Source organism: Chaetodon trifascialis, chromosome 16 (assembly GCF_039877785.1).
Source record: "Chaetodon trifascialis isolate fChaTrf1 chromosome 16, fChaTrf1.hap1, whole genome shotgun sequence".
NCBI lineage: Eukaryota > Metazoa > Chordata > Actinopteri > Chaetodontiformes > Chaetodontidae > Chaetodon > Chaetodon trifascialis.
Genome location: NC_092071.1, coordinates 24228759 through 24253597, shown reverse-complemented (window position 1 = coordinate 24253597; position 24839 = coordinate 24228759). Strand labels below are relative to the sequence as shown.

The following is a 24839-nucleotide window of genomic DNA, read 5'->3' as shown; positions in this document are numbered from 1 at the left end:
TCTTCAGAAAACAACTACCCACAAGCCCTGTGGTGAAGTATGTGTGTGTGGTGTGGCATGTGCAAATATGAGACGATGTCTGCAGCCTGTTAGCAAGTCCTGCCACGCACTGAGGCAGGAAACTAACAGTTTGGGTTATAGAGGAGGGACTGTGATTCAAATGGACATGAGGCCAATGCCACTCCATGGCTGCAAGGGACTCCGAAAAAGCAAAGACGAAGGAAAAATAGTCCAAGGTGCGACTGTAGGCTGGAAATGAGCTCTTGTGTAAGCAACTTCATCCAGTTCCCTGTAATCCCCATCCCCCCTGCACACGGGCGCGCGCACACACACACACACGCACGCACGCACGCACGCACGCACACACACACACACACACACACACACACACACACACACACACACACACACATACATCTTTGAGGCATTAATAAGTCAGAACTCAGATGTTTTGCTCTTCACTACACCTCATCTATCCTCATTTACAGAGGTGTAGTGTCAGTTAGGCCGAGGTTAGTAGCAGGCAAACTGTCCTCTTCCACCACCACCAATAAACCTGCTACAGCATAACAGAGCTGTGTGTGTATAGCATTAAGTGTGCGTTTAGTGTGTTTGTGAACATCTGTGCATGTGTGTATGTGTGTGTGTGTGTGTGGGGGGGGGGGGGCATGTCTAGGTTGATTACCCTGTGTATGGAGGACTTACTGGATTGTTTTTGCCTTCATAGGTGCCTGACCTACCTGCTCTGATCGGGTTTCATCGGGGCCAGACTGCTCACAGGACTGGAACGAGTCACTACATTTTAGGTCTTGACTGGATGGTAATTGTTGTTCCAGTGCATTCACAGCTCAATGGTTACAAAAGTTCCCAAAAAACATTCTTTTAGGAGTGAATCTCTTGCAGAAATTCTAGCAGTCTAAAATTAAGTAAAAAGTGAAAACATTTTAATCAGTTGTGCATTGTAATCAAGAAGACTGCAACAAACAATTTATCCCCATCAATTGATCTGCCAGTTTCCACATTAATCATTTGGTCTGTAAATGATATATAATATCAAAATCATATGTATGAGCAGAGATTTCATTTGGAAATCCATTTTACATGTCTCTGAGAAGGTAACAGAAAAAGATTTAGTTACAGCCATAAACACTAAACTGCGTTATGATTAGGATGCTGCTTTTCTAACACAGCCATACTGGATCAGTTCATGTGTCAGACACTGTATGTTTTAACAGACATCATAAACTCTGTCTCATTACTTAGGTATAACACACACACACAGACACACATATACTGCAGTCTGGTCAAGTACTTTGGCTTTGTCCGCCTCTCAGATTAAAGCTACCGGGCTAATTTGCGGCTATGTCGCAATTCCTACATAATCCAGCTCTAATCCTCACCGACTCGATTAAACAGCCAAATCTCCAGCTCAGTATCTGGCTCTATCAGCCATACTCTTCATTTGTAATTGCTCTTCTCCACTGTCTCCCTGCCCTTCCTTTCTCTCTCTTTCCATGCCCTCCCCTGCATTTCTTGACTCTCAACAAAATCTTCTTTGCTTCGTCTGCCTCCTCTTTCAGCCTCTCTTGCTGATTCTTTTTTTTCCACTCTCACTCAATCTGTCTCAGAATCCCCAAGATACATCTGTCAAACCTTTCTTCAGTCTCAGATAAAAAGTAAATTGTTTCTGCCAAAACAGCCAGACTACGTGGTCACCTTCAGAGGTGCTTGAGCTTTTTGCCAAACTATCCAAAACACTTGATGTAGCCCAGCTTTTTCTACATGTAAAGTAACATCTCTCTTTGCTTGAGCAGTATAAAGTTCTAACTTGGTCCAAAATTGGTCCTTTATAAAGTCCTCCTGTCTTGGAATTTGTGATAGGGAGAACTAGATTTTCAACTCCTACATTTTTCAAAAATCTTCCTTAAGAAAAATCCTGCTGCATAGGTTTTGGAGCTTAGACTTTCAGTCAGTTTAGTGAGTCATGTCTCCTCAAAATAAGAAAATGTAGTGAAAAGGGTGAAGAGTTTTCCCTACCACAGTTTGGAATAGTGGAATCATTTAATGGTGAAGGAGCAAAGGAGGATGTCAGGTGATGTTGATATAGGGTGAAAAAGTCTGTGGGCTGAGGTCAGGGTGAATAGATGGGTCAAGAAAACACCGGACTTTAACATAGGAGTCAGGCTTGGAACAGTAACAGTTTCAGAAGGCACAGACAAATGATGGCGTCCTGCTGAGAGGGGTAACAAATCAGAAAATGCTTCTATGTGGCATTGTAAATGATAGTTACAAATGATGTATTTTGTTGTTTAATTTGGGGGACTTGTAGCAATACTAAATATATCAAAAAATGTACAAAATATTTGAGCGTTCCTGGACAAGAGACAGAAAGGACAACAGAAACCAACAGCATCATCTGTCTGTGAATACAGTACGAAGTTAAAACCACTCACAGCATCACCTGGGAAGAGGTCAGATGTTATTGACTAGGAGTCAGTAAGATCAAGGAGGAGATTCACATCCAATGTCAAAGATAATCTTTGACCATCTCCACCTTGTACATGACCATCTGCCATCACATGATCAAAATTCCATCCTCACATGACAACAACTAAATCATCTCCATGACACCTGAGTGAACTCAATCTGGTCAGGAAGAGATGCATTTAAATGCTCTGGAAAAAGATTCTTTTGTCAAACAAGAATTCAAGAAGTCTCCCGACTTAACAGTTTGTAGAGAATCTTATTTTCCAATATTCAGCTTAAGGCAATTTATGCGTGAGCGTAGCTGTACGTTACAGGTGAAATGCTTTCTGAAGTGCAGCACTGAGCATTAAAATGACCCCTATAATCCATCTGTAAGTCCATGTGCTGGATCAAGAAACCCAAACTTTAACCATTCACTGTTTCACCTATTCCCTTGTCTCCAATCACATTTGCTGTAATATTCAATATACTCTGAAATTTTTGGCTGGAAAGCAGCAAAGTGGGGCAAGCCCTATAAATGTTAAAGTCTGTCACTGAGTGATGAAACTACAGCATTCTTTTCGGTCACCTGTTGCAGTTTCCCCACTGGCCCTTGCTCTTTCAAAATGACCAGAACAGTCCTCAAGTTCATACTCAGGACACGTTTAAGCTTTGTTTGTGCTCATGTGAGACTCTGTGATGTGGGCCTCTACAGTGCACAGTTGTTTATGCTCAACATAAACCATTGCAGTTCCACAATGCAGAGGAAGTTATTGTAAACTTGTATCTATCATATACATAATGTATCCTTGTCATACAATCCATGTTCAGAAAGTCAAGTATTTGAACAACAAATGTTTTCCAATGAAACAAAGGTTGAATATTCTGCAAACAGTTTGTTTCTGCTATCAAAATTATGGATTTACTCATTGCACTAGGCGCAATGATGTCACCTTTGGTTTGCACACCCTCATGTCAGGGACACTGTGTCAAGCATAAACAAAGCTTTAGAGCGAAGTGAGGTCAGTCATCAATTACATCCTGAGGATCAGCACACTGGTCATACATGGGTCAGCCATATACAAGATTTCCATGTTATCTTGTTTTCTCTCTAACTCAACCTCCCTTTCTCTGCTCCGTGCATGTACGATTTATTGAAAAGTACTGGGAGGTGTCACACACCATGTCAGTGTACATAACCTGGGTTGGAACAAATCAACCTCAGCGCTCTTGGTGTCAGTCCTCTCATTTAGTGAGTAACAATCAGCAGGTGGAACACAGGAGTGAGCTCATACACAAAATTCCTACTCTTTTGAAAGTTCTGTTCATCTACAAACAAGGAAAGAATAATGATACTTGGAGTTATTTTCTAAACTGCACTCATACTCTTTTATTTGATGGATTCTGTTTTTAGGGGGAAAACTTCCTTGTGTAAAAACCTTGTGTGGGCTGGCTCACAAATTTCATCTTCTCATTAACACCTAACTGCCTAAACCTCACCTCTGAAGCCTACACAGGTCTGGTGTGTGTCTGTGTGTACGTATTTGCAATACTGCAAAATGTGGATGATAAAGTGCGGCCGTGAAATAAATATGACAAAACCACACAACAGACTCCTCTTGGAGAGCACAGATGACAGCATATTAGCAATGCAGGTTTAAGTCTGGCATTTCTCAATTCTGTATGGGTCGGAGTCCCAGATTTCAAATAACAGATGGGCAAATCGGTTCAGCCTTTTCAGGTTTGGACACAAATTGTTGGACCTGTGAAGATGTCCACTTCACCTTTTACAGCTAAAACTGTTTGCACATCAGAAAATGGAGAACAACTGAGGACTTCTTTACAAATGCTGATCTAACAACTCACTGAAGGCTAATTTCACAGGCCATGTGAAAATTAATCACATGCATCTGTCTGGACATGCAGAAACCAACAATTTACATAACCCATTCATCAAACACTGAAGGGAGGATAACTGAGCCATCCATTAGTGATAGGAATCAAAGATTAAAATTCAGGGTGTGTCTGTGAGTTTGTGAGAACAGGTATTTATCACGTTGTGGGGACAAAAATCTGTTTACACAGTCACATTGTGGGGACTCGCCTCCCTTATGGGGACAAAATGCAGGTCCCCTTAATGTAAATCATTAAATTTTAGGGTACAGACTGAGGATAGGGTTACAGGTTAGGTAAGGTTAGGTTAGGTTTAGGGTTAGGAATAGGCAGATAGTGGTTATGGTTAGGTTAGGGTAAGGCTCCAGGAAATGAATGTAAGTCTATGTAATGTCCCACCAGTGATAGAAACACAACGTGTGTGTGTGTGTGTGTGTGTGTGTGTGTGTGTGTGTGTGTGTGTGTGTGTGTGTCTGTCTGTCTGTCTGTCTGTCTGTCTAAGCCTATGAGTTTGTATCTGTACTCCTTCACAAGTGCAAGCAGATCAGAGCGAATACATCGGCAGTCTTATCACACATTGTGCATGTTGATGGAGAAACATAAACAAAAGTCTGATAAAGGACAACAGTCTCATCACCATCATCCTCATGAAAGCAGCAAACATTCCTTCTTCACTTTGATTCCCAGCTTTGTATTCTTGAGGAGCCACACACGTACCACAGCTGACGTCAGAGCACGCTAAATAAAACATACACAAACTGAGGCCATGGTTGAGAAAAATGTATCTATTTCAGGTGCGTTTGTTGAATGGATGCTTATGATTATTGGAATTAAACACAACTTACTCAATATTAATTTAAGTCCATTATTACCAAAAAATTTAAACATACTGTATGCACAGGACCATCATTGAGTCGGGGGAGGCAACTGACAGGTGAATGCGCACATTAATGTTAAGAATTAACAACTGACAGATGTAGTGCATTTTCTATAGTTAAATCTGAAACTATGGCAATATTCCAGCAGGATAAACAGTATTACCTACATGAAGGAGGATATTTAAACCTGTGCAAGCTGAGCTGCTGCTGACTCACTCAAAACTGCAAAACTGAAATGAAAAAAATAAATAAATAAAAACACAGATTTAACACGCATGAGCTGATTACCACTTACGGTGTGGTGTTTTATTTGACATGCTATAAATAATGCTTCATGTTTCAGATACTGTAGATGCCCTTCTGATGGAATATTTTAAATAAAGAAATATGCTATTTTATCTTATTTTCTGCATTCCCTATGGCCAGTTGTGTTCAGCAGCTCATCATTGTCACTTTTGCTTTCGGACAGGTTTCAGCCATGAGAAATTTGCAATACAAGCTGCAAAGCTTTCTGCAGAACACAACAGGGTTTTTTTTATTAATTAGATTGAAAATGATGTCACACTCTCACCTCTACAACTTTCCCTAATGAATAACAGCACTGCTATGAAGCTTTTTGAGTCACTTCTTGTTGCCTTGATGATTCATACACAGATGTATCATTAAGAGCTTGTTTCAGGTTTACTTCACTGACATTCAGCATTAGACATGTGGCTGCGGTGCTGCGCCTTTTTCAATTTTTTTGTCACTCATTGTTTACAAGTGGACATAGTAGCAGTGACTGACTTGTAGAGTAATGAGAAAACAGTTTAGAATGACGAGCCACGCACTTTTCTGTCACATGACTTGTAATGACCAAGAAAAATGCTGAAGCCAGCCAATTATGAACAGTTGAAGAAAATGAGTAAAAGAGGAAGAGAGAAAAAAAATGTAGTTGGCATTTGACAGGCTAGGTCTATTTTTAACACGAGGAGGAGGTAAAAGACAGATGAGCGACAAGTTTCTGCGGTTAAGGGGAGTTCTGATCGTTTCTCCTGCGCCTCGTTGTGTGATGTCTTGCTCACTGACAGGTAGTGTCAGGAGGGGAGATGAGACAGAAACTAGTATTCCACTGTGGGTTCTGTGTGCGTGCCAACGCTGCTATTAAACAGAATCTGTAACGTTATTTTCCTGATGATCGTGATAGCGGAGGAGGCACACAGGGTGGTGGATGGGGGGGACTCGAGAGAGCGATTACAGATCAGACAAGGCTTGCCTTTTGTGCTCCCAGAGGATGTGTGTTAAAATGAGTGCGTGAATGAGTGTGTGTGTGAGCACATGGATGGAGGGGGTGGGGATATGGATCTGCCATCATGATTAAAGTGTTACCATTGAGGGAATTGGCGGGTGTGTCGTGTGGAAAAGGTATGGGGGTGTACAACAAGAGTAAAAGAGAATGAAAAGACAGCAGCGCAGGGTCTCCAAGGGATGAAAAACATATTGCATCTAAATGAGGATTTTCATTTCATATGAGAGTGTGATGAAGACCTTTAATAAGGCCTCTGTGTGAATGTATGTACAGTATGTACAGTATGTATCTGCATGCGAGTGTGGCCTACACCATCTGACAGGATCCCTCCTAGCACTTCCACAGCCACTGATGTTTCATCATTTTCCCCTTTAGTATCCTGTTCTTTCACTGAGTCATACCTGCATCACTGTATATAGGAACTCTAGTTTCTTGGGACTACAGAAATAGAGCACCAAGAGGTCAATTGACTAACTAAGGTAGATTACCAATTGCCGCCATGACGTCATGCATACATCTACATAAACAATCCACTGAGTGAAAATATGCCCACAAAAAGTGAGCACTTTGCCTAATTACCCTTAATGTCTGAGGTTAATGGGCTCTCACGGATAGTCGGCCTCAGGAAATCAGTGAACATAATGACCAGTCACTAATGAATGCTCAAAACATCAATGATGATACTCAACTGAAAGGCTTTCTGTCTGTTGGCGCTTTCTAAAAAAAGGGGGCCTAGGTTTAACAGAGTGACTGCATGCGACATTAGAGAAATCTTTGTGGTTCAAATAGTGAGAATTTCCACATTCCTAGTTCTGAAACAGAGTCAGCAATAAGCTAAACTGCCTCAAACCCAGACTTAATCCTAATAGATCCTGTTTAGCATTTGGTTGAGAGACTTCCACCTCTTCAAACACATGTGCAGGGGAGATTATGGGGGGTTTCTGTGGCACTGCTATACTGTATGTCAGAGCCCATGTACAGTAGCGCTGCTGCATACTGAGGCATAAGAAGAGAGATGAATGAAGGAGTAATGTATGTTTTTTTTTTCTGGCAGCAAAGGCAACACTGACAAGGAGGCTAGTATTCAACACAGTGCATAGCACTCTGTCAAAGTTAATATTTCCTTTGTACATTCCTTTCCTGTCATGTAGTTACATGACAGTTTGTATGCCATTGTTCTTGGCTGGAGAATCAGAAAATAGTGCTTGCGTCAGACATTCACTGCAAGGAAACTGATCTGGCCTTTCTATGAGTGACAGATCCTTGGTGACTTTCACAATTAACAATGGTTGCATGTGAGGACAGCTGGACCTGAGCAGCAGATATCAATGCCTTGTGAGGGGATTAACTGCAAGTGACAAGAAGTGGAGAGAGGAGGCTGTCCTCCCAAGACGTATGACAAAATCACTCTTTATTTGCAAACAATATTTGTTTAAGTTATGTGAATGGTCCTCTTGCTGTAGTAATTATGATAAGAGCAAAAAAAAAACAAAACAAAATCAGCCGACACTGCTATAGAGCAATGTGTGTACAGAGGAGGTTGGGGTGGATGGATGGGGAACAATACATGGTAAGTGGACTGTATTTATAAAGCACTTTTTTTGGACGACCACTCAAAGTGTTTTTACAACACAAGTCTGCATTAACCCATTCACACGATGTTGGCTAGGCACCGATGGTAAAGCATTGGTTCAGGATCTTGCCCCAGGATACTTCAACATGTAGACTGCTGAGACAAGGGACCGAACCATCAACCTTTTCGTAAGTGGAGAACCAGTCTACCACCTGAGCCACAGCTGGCTTTAACACAGGAGACTACTGTTTGTTTCCTGTTTCCAACCAATAGTCAACATTGGTTTCTTTCAAAGAGCTAGTGTGTAAGATTCACGGGTATGTATTGGCACAATTTGGCAGAAATGGAATACACTATTCATAGGTATGTTTTCACTATTGTATAATAACATGAAGTCTGCCATGTATAGAATGGAATAGACAAACCAAACACTGGATCAGGACAGCGCCTTTTGCTTTTTCACCAGTTTCCCCTACACGGTAGGTATGGAAGAATAAAGCAACAGGTATTCAGTTAGTTGCAATGAGCAACCGAACTGGTAGATGCCACTACATCCTACAAACTGCACATTCAAGCATGACCATGATTGTCCCCTAACCGTAACCATATTGCCCAAACTTTGACAAAGTAGTCATTTTTGTGCCTAAACCTAACAGCGTGTCAACACACTTTATCAGTTGTCTGTCTTGTGTGTCTGACAGAATGGATCCGCTCCTATTTCAACTAGTTCAGCTGTCGACACAGGCTGCGTAACAGCTCGCATTTCACTCACTATACGGGTGTTTACATAACTGTGTCTGTTTTCCTCTGTTTTACACATGTAACCACAAGGATTGTGTGTTGAGTACTGAGCGCTGCCAAAACACAGTGACCTGCACTCTGTTCCTGTGCAGACACTGGAGCTGCTGTGCTGCTAAACAATGTATAACCAAAGCTTAAGTGCAGCATTGTCATATCATGAAGCAGACTTCTCAACAACGATTGGCAGTCGTTGTGGAGGGCACAGAGAAATGATGTAGATCTAGAGGGCATGGTCAGACAACTTGTTTTGTCTTTTAATATGGAGGGCTTGTTCTGGATAAAGACTATGTGCCAATTACTGTCTGTTTGTGTGATAGGAGTTTGTTAAAAGTACTTTGGCACTTAATCTGATGAAATCATGTTTTCTCTGAGGGCTGTTATCACTTGGACTTAAAATGAAGAAATGTAAATCCAACTATGACAGTGTTGGCGGAGATCCCCCTACATATTGAAAAAGAAGCATATTAGCAGCATATTAAAACATGTCCACATGACTGTCTGTGGGAGAGGGTGCATTAGCCAAAAGAGAATACAGGGGAGGGCAGCGATGTGGGAGATGTTTTCAATAAATAGCAATTATACTGTACTGTATATGGTGGAGCGTGGTGAGGATGAGGGAGGCAGGGTTGAAGGGGGGCCTGCACCTCTAAGCCATTATTGGAGTTAATGACATTAACTGAGCTCTCTCTGGAGTGTAGTTGTGTGTGACAGAAAAATAGATAAGAGCTTATAATTACATACACCACCCAGGGAATAAGGACTAGTGAAGAGAGACGGGAGATAGAGAAAGATGGAGGGAGAATTTATTTGAAAGCATGAAAAATAAATAAAAAAGTCTGGGGCTGAGGACTGAAGATGAAGGACCGAATTCAGACATCGACATATTACACTAACACATGTATACTCATAAAATACACACATAAAATGTGCAGAAATCAACAACACACAGACACACACACACACTATGCTGGTGTAACAAAGCCCTGCTCCTCTAACCCTCCTGGCTGACCCGAGACTCTGATGCTGATGAGATGCTGGAGCTGCAGCCCTCAGGAGAGATGCGATAAAGGAGAGGAAGAGGAAGAGGAGGGGGAGGAAGAGAAGGAATGGATGACAAGATGAAGAGGAAAAGAAGAGGCAACAAGGAGGAGGGGGAGGTAGAGATGTCATAATGTTGACAAAAGACAGAAGGAGATGTTTATGAGAAAAGGAAAAAGGGAAAGAAGAGTGACAAAAGAGGAGTTAGACTGGATGAATGAAAAAGAGACACTCTTCACAGATCATTTCATCTCTCTTAACCACTAAACAATGACAGATGTTATTAATGAAATGGCTTGCGGTGCAGCAGAGAGCAGAACATTTAATGCAGTGAGTGCTGAGATGACAGGAGGTCTTGCCCTCTGGAACATCACAGACACAAACTAGTGAAAGAACGTGATCGATAGAGCGGCTCCTTTTCCATGCTGGTGGGCATGGGACTTTAAGGATTGAGACTGCAGGAAACCCTGGCTTACCCTAGTCCTTCATGAAAGTCTTCTGTTCCATTCATATTGCAAATCACATAGGTGAGCTCAACTGTGGAGATGCTGACACTATTGCTATAGCCTGTGGAGTGTCTGCTCACCAGTTAGATCAGACAGTTCGACTCTCTTGTCGTGTATTTCACCTTGGACTGACTACCTTAAAATGGTGCTTTTAAAGTGGATGGATCAATAGTGTAATCATTCATTGTGGTGGTGGAGGGTGACTCCTCCTGGACTGTGCAAATGACACCTCTGTTTGTGGGATATGATGACAGACCTAATGGAAGCAGCTCTATTTCCTTCAATTAGTGTGCACAGAGGAAGCACTGAGGGTGAGGGGAATTATGGTTCATCATTTCATGGCAAAAGCCTTACCTTTGTTACATTTGGAAGTGTACAAGAAAATACTTTCAGTAGAGCTTTATTCATAACCAATTATAATAAATGACTTGTTCTCCTTTAAGACCAGTGTGTTTTATGACGCTATGCTGTTTTGGAAATTTGGAGATGGAAAGAATTTCCCAAGGGGAAATGGGTGTCCTTGTCCAGGAGGAGCAGAATTGCCACAAGGGGGGCTTAAGGGATTTATACCCATATTTATAGCTTAAAATAATAATAATAAAAAATACAATTTATATGCACCATGTTTAATGATGGCCTTTGTATGTTGCCTCAACATTCAATTATATCTACACTCATTTCTGTTCTGTCATCTGTCTTAAGTTTTCTGACTTCTGTGCATTTGCTGAACTCCATCTGTGAGGTAGTGGGTGCTGCCTGAGTTGAGCTGCATTAAGATTAAGATTAAGATCTGTACTTTATTGATCACAGCACACACATGCTACAGGGGGGAGGAGACTGTACACAGTACAACTCCACACAGAAAGGCCCCTTTTTCCTCAAGGAAAAAGACATGGTGGAGGACACACCACCAGCGCCCACAGCGGGATTCGAACCGGGGACCTTCTAGCTGTGAGGCGACAGTGTTACCACTTGTGCCACCGTGCTACCCCATTCTTGCATTTATCCATTAAACAAACCTGATCTGCTTGTTTTTTTTACTGTTGTATTGACTGGCTGCCTCTTTATCTATGTAGTTCAACATGTAGGGAAATAAGTTTATTCGCTTTATTGCAGCAAGTTGGTTGAGAATAGTGATACCACTTTTATTAGGTATGAAGATACAGCCAGGAGACCTTTAGCTCATCTTTTTGTTTTCTTCAATCTTTTCTCCAAGATTGGAAACAGGGGGAAACAGCTCAATTGGTTCTAGCTACAGGTAAACCAAAATAACTACCAGCACCTCTAAAGCTCACTAATTCACACATTATATCTGTTAATCTGTACAAACACCAAAGTGTAAATACAAGGCGTGGCTGTTTCTAGTGTTGCTTTCGTCAATGAAAATTATGACGAAATATCGTCGTCAACAAATCTTTATCACCTGACGAAAATAAGACGAGAAGCAACGTAAATGCTGGTCAAATAAATATATAATGCAATATTGTTGAGGCATAAAAACAAGACTAAATGTGGTTTGCAAGATGAAAATACAAAATGTCTCTTAATTTTTGTTGACCAAAACGAGATGAGACGAAATGTTCTAACGTTATTTCGTCTCGTTAAGTCGCGTTGTTATTTTGCAGTGTTTCTGTTTCCTGTGTCTCACTTCAGGGGCTGCATCAGGTCGCACTGTGCAGGTCGCAGGCAACGTCACTTCCTCAGTCCCTGCTGGCGGCGTTATTTAGAAGATTCAGCTGCGGTAGGTTAGCGTTAACAACAGACAGCTGACACAGAGAACCGGACCGATGGCTGGCCAGCCGGCTTTGGTTGGTAAAATAAATATGTTGTAAATTCAAATAAGAGCGTCTTCGTGTCTGGAATGGATGTATTCTTGAGTCTATAAGGTAACAATACTGTAATAACAAGACAGCCTTGTTTGAATTGTGAAATGGGTTTGGCTAAAAGAAAATTTTGGTTTGGTCTATATTACTAGGTACTTGACTGGGTTAAACAGAGTTGCATTACTAAAAAGAGACTACAGTTTTCATTGACTAAAACTAGACTGAAATGTCATCAGTTTTCGTCGACTAAAACTAGACGAAAATAGTCACGGATAATTATGACTAAAATAAGACTAAAATGCTCCGACTTTTAGTCGACTGAAACTTGACGAGACTAAAAAGAGTATGAACAATGACTAAAACTAATAAAAACTAAAATGACAGCTTGACACAAAGACTAGACTAAGACTAAAATTATAACAGGCCGCCAAAAACAACACTAGCTGTTTCCATTCCTTTTGAATTGTGAAGCTAAACATTTCCTGGCTGTCTCATACATATTTGGTGGACAGATATAGGAGTGGTATCAATCCTCTCATCTAATTCTAGGTAAGCCCAGCTGAACACTGATGATGCAGATGCTTCTCAAGTATAATTTACTGACATGTCATCTACAAAATTTCAGTTATCCTTGACAACAAATTGCACTGATCATTACTGACATCCTACTGAATGCACCTTTCCTCTCCACTCCACTCCAGCACCACTGCCATTACCTGGAGTTGATACATGGAATTCTGGGAGAGGTAGGAAATCACTGAGTACACGAGAGGAAATAAGAAAAGTCAAGTTACGAAAACTAGAAATACATCCATGTCTATTCAGACTTATATATGTAGTGAAGACATTGAATGCATTTAATCAAATGTATTTTTAGCAAAATGGTCACAATCTCCCCTACTTTTCCAGAGTTTTGGTGTTGAATAATGGCCTGAAAAGTGTTTTTGCAGAACATTGGGACGTCACAGTGAAGCTGACCTTTTGGATAATAAAATGTAATCACTCCATCATTTCATCCTATGACACATTTGTGTGAAATGTTGTCATAATTAGTGTATGGATGACAGTGACCTTTAACCACCAAAAACATATCAGTTCATCCTTGAGTCAAAGTGGACATTTCCACCATCAAACATATCTCCTGGAGAGCATGAAACATCACCTGTAGATGAATGACTATTAGCAGTGTTACAGTAGCTAGAAAAGGTTTTCCCTTTGTGGTATCTAAAGGAGACAAGAGGCAGTGCTTCCTCACATGTTCTGCCTCACTGAGAACAGCAATGTAGCTCTGATGCCCTACAGGCCTTGGCTTAATGGTATGACTATAATGACTTTTTCCACATAGTTGCCTGCTGCTAGTGTCACCTCATACACAATTACCCCATCTGGCTTTCACTGGGCCACTGTAATTACACTTTTGTTAATGTAAAAGACATTTTTCTAAGCACACAGATGTCAGGGTTGCTGTGTCTGTGATAAAATGACTACTTGGCTCTGTATGTGTCCACATAGTATGTTCCTGCAGCATTTTATAAAGAGCAACTACCATCAGGAGAAATACTTACACTTCATATGAAATATAAGCTTAGACTTATTAAGCTTCGGGGGGGATGAGCATTGGTGCTTCAACACATCAGTAGAGAAGTCCACAGTATTACAGTCAGTCAGTCAGTACAGTCCACTGTATTAATGCAGAGCTGTTCAACTTTCAAACAGTATTACAGTACTAGTAGGACTGGACTGGTTACACTAACTTGAGTGCGCACATGGCAGCTGTGTCATCTATGTGAAAATAAGTACTGGACTTTGTAACAGCAGATAACCCAAATTAAAGGACCAAGCTAAAAAAAAACTTGACTGGGACATCCCTATTAATGAGTGTTCAAACCATCACTGAGTAACTACACTGAAAAGATGAGAAGCATCAGCATGTGCCTGATTGAGCTCCAGCAGGTGGCTGATTGACTGATCACAGCTTCACAGTAATAAATCAGAGCAGCACACCAACTTGTCAGAAAGATGCAGGGTGTAAAGAATACCAATGTATATCATAAACTGACACAGGAGCCAGAGATTTTGCTCCACTGACAGACAAATACCACTCTTATCCAAATTCTGCATGAAATTGGAAAAAATGAAAGCATTTACCACCTACACTACGCAATTTTCCTGGGGAAAACCCTGCAGTTAATAGTTTTAGAAACTAGTACATGGTTTAACACGACAATATTATAAATGAGTGTCACTATCATGCCTAGTACAATTTCTTTCACTGTTCAGGAAAACAAGCACCCCTACTCAAATATGAGAGCAGGAGGGGAATACAATTAAAGCTTTTCCATTTGGTTTCAGTGAAATACAACGGTATACCTATTACTGCACTACACACTGCTCTGGATGTATAAATAAGTATGAGTCATGAAAGGTCAAATTCAGTGGTTGCTCTATGTGGACCATCAACAATCAAAAATCTGTTGCAGACCATGCATCTCCATGATCAGCCTGAACGCTTTATTTAAAGAACAGTTTTTAAAACCTCCCTAAGAAAGAAAGAAAAGAGAGGAAATGAAAGGAAACAACACAGCAGCTCACAAATGGGTATTTAATTGGCAGTGTGATTATGAGCTGCCCGAACACTTCAAGAAGAAAACTAGGATTATGTCAATGTGCCTGAAGTCAGATGTGCATCAGGCTATAACCCCTACCCCCACCTAAGTACCTCCAAGTAAGAATAATTTAACACAGGCTATCTTGTCTAAGCCCATGCCCTCAATTCCCGTCTGTCCACAGCTATATTAACTTTTTTTTTTTTTTTGAAGGACAGGTCAGAAGGACATGTGGTTGTGGTTGTTGTTGACTTCTGCTTGTAACATCTGTCAGCGGCACTGGAAGCAAGCTGTGTTTGCTCATAGCAGCGGTGTCATCTTGGCTTAATGAGACGCAAAACGCTTTGGCAAATCAGGGCTCTTGTAACCTCAGTTTTGGTAACTGGTCCCCTATGGGTTAAGAAAATTCCACAAACCTTGACCTTAGGAGACCCTTTCAAAACCCATTAGAGAACTGAAATGGGTGTTCAATAAAAAACAACTAGTATTTTTATGAACAGACATTTTGAAATGACAGGCAATATTCGACCTCCTGTTTTCCCGAGGTCACATAAATCAGTTCTACACTGAATGAAATGTTGATTTTAAGTAACAACTTGGACCCTGAACCAACTACTTTTGTCAGGGAGCCGTTGTATTTTTGAAAGCAAACAGCACAGAGCCAGTTTCTGTCATAAGGAAGAGAAGAAAATAGACTAGATAGACAAAATGGCTAATGGATGGGGAAAAAGTCGTCTCAGTGGAGTAATGTGTACGTTGCTGCCTTGGCACTGCAACAACAGTGAGAGTGAACCAAAACAGTTGAGGTGTGAGTCAGACAGCTTAATGAGCGCAATCTCATTATGGAGCTGACCAACTGTCAAAACCCAAAGAGATTCAATGTACAATATAACATGTAAGAAAACCAGACAATAGAGAAGCTGGAAGCTGAGGAGAATATTTCTTTGAATGATGATGAATGAATTGCTTATCAAAATAGATGCCAGTTATTTTTCTGTTGGTCAACAATTTGAATAACTGAACTGTTTCTGCTCTACCACAGTTGGGACCATGTTGGCTATGTCATTTACTTCATGGACAAGCACAGAGAGAATTTATGCAAGAGAAACCATGTGATCATTTTGTTTCTACAAACTGAAGGTATGTGGGTGGCCTGGCTATGTTTTGCATGCTAATTCTATTCATCTTTTCAAATATTAGCTTTCATATCATTCTCTTTTCTCTCTTTCCATTCTGGACTTTCTCTTGGAAAGTACAAGACACAGTTTTTACACAGAGTTAGACCTACTACATCAGCATCTAGGGTAACCTGTCCTGCTTCTCACATGCTTGGATTTCCAGCTTCTATTTACCACTTTGCTGGGATCATTTCCATGTACCTAATGACCTATGTGATGACCATTTATAACAAAATTAAAAAAAACAATCAATTCATAAAATACAATTAATTAAATCAATTCAAATTAAATATAGCCTATAAATGGGATCTTTTACAGTGCTGTCATCAGTAGTAACTGTGCTGAGCACCAAGTCAATGATCTATGATTAGTTATTATTAGCGGTTACTATTATACTCAGTCCAGAAGCAGACAGAAAAGAGGCTTTTGACATCAGCAGTCTGATGTGGTGCTGAGAGTAGAGGAGGAATACCCAGCACAGCAACCAGACTGGCCTTAAGAACCACCTGAGAAGCCAACAGCAACTCTCTTGGCTGTAAATAGTCATTAGCCAGTGTACTGTCAAATCCTGAGTAGGGAATGAGGCTGACACTTCAGTGTTGAGTTGTGTGTGCAATTCTGCAGCACAGGTCATTATTATGACTTGGGACAAACCAAGAATTGATAATAATGTCTCTATAAATATACTATATGGCTTGCATTTTACATAATGCCTTGTTGAGGGAAACTATTATTGCTTGTAAATAGCTAGAAGCAAACATCAGCAGGGAATAGCTCTATTTATGCAGCCCAGAAGCAAAACAATATAGAAAACTATGTTTTACTGTCCACCAGAGATTTTTATCAGAGTCTGCAGGCACCTTTCCAGGCATCAATCACTCAAAGAGGGGAAAAAATATCAAGACCCATACACGGTCACTCTGCCCTTGTGTGTACACTGATGTTGGATTCTTCCTCTTCGAGAGAAGAAAATGGGGAGGGACAAAGAGAGAAAGACAGCGTGAAGAGGAAGAGAAAGATGAAGTAAGGAAGTATGTGTGTCTGCGCCTTTAAGAGTCCACAGGCCAAGGCCGAATGTTGGGAAAGTCGCCTAGTGTCTTTCTCATGACCCCTGAGGGGAAGCCTTTTCCTTCTGGGTCCCTGGATGGAGACGTGACATCAGAGAAAGCCCACGAAAGGGACAACCAACATATCTGCACATCCCAACATGCAAGTCACAGCTGGCACTGAGTCCCTGCTTCTCGCGTTTGCCTGCGTACAACCATATCTCTGCTGCTAGCACTTTGACTGAAAAAATAATTCACAAATTCCTATTCATGCATTTATAAATGACAGCAACACATCCACACATCTCCAAGCAGCAAGCTAGTAGTCACTGTTACTTCAACTTTCCCACAGTTTGTCTCATGTTGAGACTAAAAATATGAATGCCTGTGTACACTTAAAAATAGTAGTACTCAGTGAATGTGGGGCAGGAGTAACAACTTGTCAAACCTCCAATGGTTAACCTGAACATGGACTTCAGAGGTCAAAGCAGCCTTTAAAATATGCAGCTAATACTGCAGTGCTCCACATTCTTTAATCACAGCATTAATCCTGTGAATGTGACTTTAATTAAGGTAATATAATTAGATTGAGGTGTTTACTTGACCCCAGGCATAATTGCAGTATCTTTAGACTTAAACTAAGACGGACTTATCGATGCACATGCCAGAGCCTCTGTTTGCAGTGTTTGGTTCTTGTTGGAAATTCAATCAAACAACCACAAAGAGATGCAGAGTCATACAAAGCGACAACAAAAAGTTGCAAAATAACTACAAAGAGATAAAAAAAAAATTACCACAAAAACAAAAAAGACAAAGAGACAAAACAACCAAAAAGAGATACAAAATGAATGCAAGGAGATGCAAAATGACAACACAGAAGCACAACATGAATGTAAAGAGATACAAAATGAATATAAAGAACGACAGTTTGACAATTGTTTAGTTGTTTTGTGTCTCTTTCTGTGGTTTTGATCCTCTGTAGGAGGGCTACGTGGGAGCAAGCCAGTGAAAAGACTTATCACATCATACTGACAGAAGGTGGAGGTTTCACAGGACATAAGGAAAAAGACTGAAATGGAGAAGCTTGGTAAGATTGTTCAGCTATGAATGCTGTCTCTTGTACAGAGATGGCTCTCTCTTTATCAGTGTGAGGTTGAACCTGCTCTAATCTCCCTTCAGGTTCTTGTTCTTCTAGGCCTTGTACAGAGAGCCAGCAGGTGTAAATACACAGGATTACAAGAGGCACTGGCACACTTGCATGAACTGACGATTGGACAGCAAACTGCCTCGCTGGAGAGGAATAGTGCACTGTTGTATTTCTGTGTCATTACGTATGTACTGATAAATCCCTCAATCTCCTTCCTCAAATCAAAATTGCACCAGTTGCTGGGGACACATACATGAGAACTGCATGCTTCAAACTGCTCTAATCCCAGCTCAAAGCGGAAAGGGGCTTTGCCACACATCCATTTGGTATTATTCTAAGAAATAGGCAATTAGAGATAAGGCCATAGTTGTAAGTTGGGTGAACTGCATTCCATAGCCCTCCCTTTGGCAGTCTTAAGGGACATAAAAAGTATTTTGAGATGAAGTGTTGTCAGGGTAACAATGGGGACTAAAACAGGAAACAAACCTACTGTATGCAGTCACATTGTCATATATAGAGTATGTCAGTGTGCCAAACTTGCCAAAGACATGTTGTGTTATAATGAGGGAAGGATCAGTGCCCTAAGTGGCCCCATGTTAAAATAATATATGTAGCTAAAAATAACACCTGCAACCCTCTCATCCACTACTATAAATCACTGAGCGTAGCCACTGAGAATCAGCAGCAGCAGCAGCAGCACCACAGCTTTCCTTTCCCCCACCCCATCAGAGCCTTTGAAGCTCATATGGGTTGACCTTGTTAAATAAGTAAAGTCCATTGTGGGACCCACCTGGAAAACAAATGAAGATGTTCTTTTGCCAGATGGTGTGTCCGGAATAGAAGAGTAATCGTACAATGGCTGGTTGAGAGATAAGGCATGGCTTGTACATTGTTGGCATGAACAACTGGCATTTGATAAGGGACATCTACCTCAAGATCACTGCATGTGCTCACATAAATGCATTTCCATCACACACGCGCACACGCCCACATACACACACACACACACACACACACACACACACACACACACACACACACACACACACACACACACACACACACACACACACACACACACACATATCTAAAACACAGTGCTAATGTCAGGAATAAAAACAGCTCTTTTCATTGTGCATTGTCCATTTTATTGGAGCTGGGAAGTGCTGGGCTGGGGTCTTGAAAAATTTATAAATTAGGGTCCAGATTTCCACTCCTGGGGCCCATTGCACAAAACTAGGATAAGGGATATGTTGGTTATCCTGGCTCAACTTATCTGTGATCCAGTTGCACAAAAGCAGAATAGCGGAAAGTGGGATATGTTATGGGATAAGTTACCATGGAGATTTATTCTGTGGAGCTAGCCTGCTCCAGACCAGACTAAGTTCCAGGATCTATTTAATCTCATCCCTAATCTCAGTCAGCAGTCATCACAAATGGAACCAATAGTTATTCCACTGCCCACTACACATTGTTATCACATTCATCTAGATCCACTGTCATTATTTAAACATTAACACAAAACAAAAGCATCATTAATTTCAATTTTAATTCATTTCAATCATTGTAGATAAATGATGATTTTAGATGATGCTGCAATCATCAGATAGACAGTTTCCCATAGACTATATATAAAATACACATCCAATATAAATATAAATACACATCAAAGAGTAACATGATGTTCCTTTATTGAATGAGGATAAATCAAAGCATCAGTTCCTTTCCAAACTGAAGTCACACAGTGACTCTACAAGATAGAAAGCACAGAATCAAAGCATATTATAACTACGGAAGCAACCGCTTGGCATCAGACGGTTCGTATCGTCGATTCATTTCTGATAATGGACACCTCGAAGGGCATTATCCCACTTACACCATGGTCACTTACAAAAGAAGTAAATATTAAATCAATTATTAATAGGTTAATGTTGTTTTTTACCATTGAAATCGTAAAGTTTTTAAAGTTTTTCTCAAGAAGCGGCTGAGTGGACTATTTAATATCTCTCGTTGTGACGCGTTGCCAAGGTAACTCTGGCCACAGAACCTGCAGCTCGGTCGGCCGCAGCTGTTATATTAGGCCTAATCAGTGGAGGGAAGTGAGATGATTGCTTAACGTTATGTTACGTGATACAAAGTATCATTTCAGAGGGCAAGTGCACCTCTTACTGCCTGTGTGTGTCCAAAGGATTATGCGAAATTTTGTTTCAAAAATTCTTCCTGTGCATGCCTGGGTTCTCTCCGGGCACTCCGGCTTCCTCCCACAGACTAAAAACATGCTCATTAGGTTGATTGGTGACTAAATTGCCCCTAGGTGTGAGTGTGAGTGTGAATGGTTGCGTGCTTGTGCCCTGTGATCGACTGGCGACCGGTCCAGGCTGTACCCCGCCTCTCGCCCATTGACAGCTGGGATAGGCCCCGGCAACCCCGAAAGGGATATGCGGTATAGAAAATGGATGCATGGATGGAGAATCAAAGTCCACAGATAGTTTCCTAAATCGTTTTTATTGCAAGAAATATTATCCACCATTGACTCTCATCATTAAATGTGTATCAAGCAAGTAAGTCTATCCTAAATCGTTTTTATAAATATTATCCACCATTCACTCTGTATCAAGCAAGTAAGTAAAGTAAGCAAGACAGAAAGACAGGTGACGAACTATTTAAAATTAAATGCAACATTGCCGTTGATCATGAATGTCTTGCCAGTGTGATAAATAAACTAATTTAGAACAATCAGGCTATTTGACCGGAACTTTTATAGGTGTCCTACAACACTTTTTTACGGACACCCTGCAGCCAATCAGAATCGAGTATTCACCCAGACCATGGTATAACAAAGAGTTATACAGCCTGATGCAGTTACATTTACACAATTTCACTCACAATTTCAATTGATTCATAATCAGAGTACAACTACGCTTTGGGAGATGTTAATCAACTATTTGGATTGTAATTGTGATGTTTCAGCGGAGCAGTGAGTGGGTATTTGTGCGCTACTTATGCATTCAGGCAGTCTGCAATACTTTGCCACGCTTTCTCTCGTTGTTTTATAACTGTGGCGGTGTTGCCTTTCTTTTTAATTTGGTCCTTCACCTCCTCATAAGCCTCCATGAGGACTTTTGCCTCCGACGGGGGGAAAGTACGCTGCTCTAGTTGCCATGGTAAATCGGTGAATCTGTGATCGATGGCGGGGTCTATTTGAGGAAGCCGCGTGCACATACTTATCCAGGATAGGTTTCACCTGGCTTGTTGAATCCGTGTCTGCTCATCCTGGCTTGGTCTTTGTGCAACCGATTGAGCCTGGACGCTCATGTTTTGGATTGGTTGAGCCCAGCTCAGTCACTTATCCTGGATGTCTTAATCCTAGTTTTGTGCAACGAGCCCCTGGGGGCCAGGTGTCAGTGCAGCCACTCAAACCATTCTACTACTGTCCTGGCAAACATATCAGCTCATTAACAATTTGACTTGGCCTGCAGTAATTTAATAACTGAATATTTCTGTGATCATAATAAATATGTCCAGGTAACATGAATAAGCCTGAACCAGACACACAGAATTAAATCATAATCAAATGATAGGATTTACTGGCTAGAGTGAAATAATACTAGAAAAAAGAGAAAATTCTCCCTGTGTTTGATTCTTGAACTGACTTGCCTAAGAAGAAATGACAAGAGGGTCAAATTAATTTAAGCAATTCTAATATAGCGTTTAATTCGGTACATCGCCTATTGATCCAAGGCTAATGCAATCAATTTAGCTGATCCAAACATGACTTTACTAAAACAATCTTGGATTCATGAGAGTGAGAAGCAAAGTCAGCTAGAATGCAGTAAAAGATTAATAGATGAAGATACAACTATTTCTTGTGAATAAAATGTACTATATTCTATTCTGTTTTGTTTTGGTTTGTTTGTTTCACTATATAACTCTAGAAAGCAGTAAAAAATACAAATCACAATTTCATAAAGCCCAAGTGGATGCCATCAAATGTCCTACAAACAATCCAACCCCCTCCCAAAATATTCAATTTACTATAATGTAAGACAATGACAGGCACCTAATGATCAAAGGGTCTGGAGCTGATTTTTGACTGAAACATCAAATGAAGTCTTAGCTTTGTTGTCAGAGGACATTTGCTCACTTCCTGTTCTAATGCACTCGGCTACATCAGGGACTCAAGGAACGCTCAGCTTTCCTGTTGCCATAGGTTGTTATTCATGAACATTTCCTCTCTGTATACTGACCACTCGGGGTGTTCAGGACACACCTGCAGGACAATTGATGGTGAGTCAAATGCTGTGGTCAAGGTCAGCTACTATGGTTGTATTGTCCTGTTGTTCTGTGACACTGAATCACAGTCTGCTGTTAAAACTCCAGATTAGTCACTGCAAGCAATCACTCCTTGAAATACCTTTAAAGGTGTGTTAACCGTCATATCATCAAAGGGGTCTGGAAAACAGTAGCACTTCTCAGGTAATACCCCTCCCCCTGGGTATAACAAGCAAGCCAGAGATTGACTTTGTCAGCACATGTGATTGTTTTGGCAACAGCACTGAAAAGCACACACAGGCTTTGGGCAGCCAAGAGCAAAATCAGGCAAAATGTAGGGTTCCTGCTTGCTTTCAAGTCTCACAGGCCGAATGAAAGCCACTAGCCTGTCTGTTGGAACTAACACGCACTCACCTGAAGCAGATGGAGCTGTCTAACGTAAATGGATATCTCCTGTTCTTCCATATGAGAGCAGGACGGTTCGTGAGAGAAGACTATGGCCAAGTTAAAAGTTAACGTTAGAGCCATTCATGACCGCCATCAACCAAGTGTGGTTTCTGTTGATGCTGAGAGTTGAGTTGAGACAAGAGGAACGATAAAGTGATAATTTAAAATTCATGACCAGATGAATATGAGCTTACAGAGAAATCCCTTGTTGCTATTTAAAGAGGATCATTTTCCATCAAGTGCACCTTTACATGATCTCCAGTCATGCAGGCTGATGGAAGCTAAATTTTACTTGAGGTTTCTGCCTCTAAGGAAGGAGCCATACAAAAGTTCTCTCAGAAGCACCTCGGCCTAACATATCGTATGACAAATCATAACAACATTTTCCTGTTAAGTGTACAATGCGGCTTTCCTCTTAATAATGCAGTTACATTTTTTACCTGAATTAATCATTTAAATCTTCTCATTCCTTAAAAGATTTGCAAAATACTCAAGCAGCTGTACCATGCCCCAATTTCTAAATCAAAGAGAAGGGAAAAGTAGGCTGCATGCACTGTACAGCTATCAGTGAAAGTAGGGGTTTAATACATTGCTAGAGAGAGTGATGGCAGAGCCAATGTTGCAGCAGCTATAAAGGGATTATTCTTCCCTGGAAGACATAATCATGTGTAACACACTTGTTTCAAATCCTGTGAAAAACAAACAGGTGTTTCAGCTTTAAATCCAGCCCTTCATCCTCTGGCACACATACACGAGAGAAACCCTCAGAACCAGACCTTTTCTGTTTTCCTCATTAGTTACTGTATTAGGCTGTGCTGAATTATGTCAGGATGGTTTCAAGTATGCGTCTGGGAAGTACACATCGCACACTGAAGAATAGAATGTGGAGATATTTTAAAAGTAGGTTAAAATGTTAAAAAAAATGTAGGCCTACTTAGTGTTGACAACACTCACAAGGAGATAGACCATTGCTTTGATACATTGAATGAATATGTGGATTCAGTGTTAAAAGTGGTCCAAGTGTTGAATAAATGTCACCTAGGAACACATCATTAATCCAGTTTTAGGAATAATATTTCTATTATTATAATAGTATCTCACATACAAAGCATGTTAAGTGTATTACTTAGTGTATACACACACTAAACACTTGTGAATAAATTAGGAAATATGTGAAAATAAGTTCTTTACTGACCTGAGAGCCCCCACAGAACAGTAAAGGAGAGCAAAGTAAGTTTCCTGGAAGTGGTATCGACCTCCATGGTGGATGCAGCCACAGTTTCCACTTCTCACTGTGTTAATGTCCTTCAGCCAGCTTTATATATGAGCAGGGTTTCGCCTCAGGCAAAGCTCCTCAAGTCTGTCAAGTGGTTTTCCTTCAATCTCCCGGAGACGTTGGCTGGGAAGGTAAGGGACACTTCAGGTGAGGAAATGTGGAAGCCGTCTAACCTCACCGCTGCAGGAAGCCTCTTCTCTGACTTTGCGGTGAGATGGTAATAAAGTGATGTGTATATTGGATCACCACCTCCGACACTGAAGATCTTCCCCGACTCTTCTTGTCCTCCTCTTAACGCTCGGCTGCATCTGCAATTCCGTCCTTATCGAGACGGCAGCGAATTCAACTCTGCAAGTTGTCATCGTGTGTCCTTTCCTGATAGAGCGAGGGGGTAGAGAGACCTTGAGTGAGACAGTCGAGAGAGAGAGAGAGAGAGAGAGAGAGAGAGAGAGAGAGAGAGAGAGAGAGAGAGAGAGAGAGAGAGAGAGAGAGAGACTCGCACCCTCCGTGAGCGAGCTGGCGTCGAGTGGACCACAGTATTAATCACAAGTTCCGGTGGTGAGGTTGAAAATAAAACCCACCATTTACGTACACTTTTTTG

The 24839-nt window shown here is 41.0% G+C and overlaps 1 protein-coding gene across 1 annotated transcript in view; it reads right to left on the bottom strand.

Annotated features, from left to right (window-relative positions):
• The window catches only part of esama (endothelial cell adhesion molecule a), a 65241-nt gene extending 40651 nt beyond the window's left edge, over positions 1-24590 (bottom strand). The window contains exon 1 of the mRNA XM_070983775.1: positions 24158-24590. Coding sequence (XP_070839876.1) covers positions 24158-24224 — 67 coding nt within the window. The 5' untranslated portion in view covers positions 24225-24590. The remainder of the gene's footprint in view (positions 1-24157) is intronic.
• Between the last annotated feature and the right edge of the window lie 249 nt (positions 24591-24839).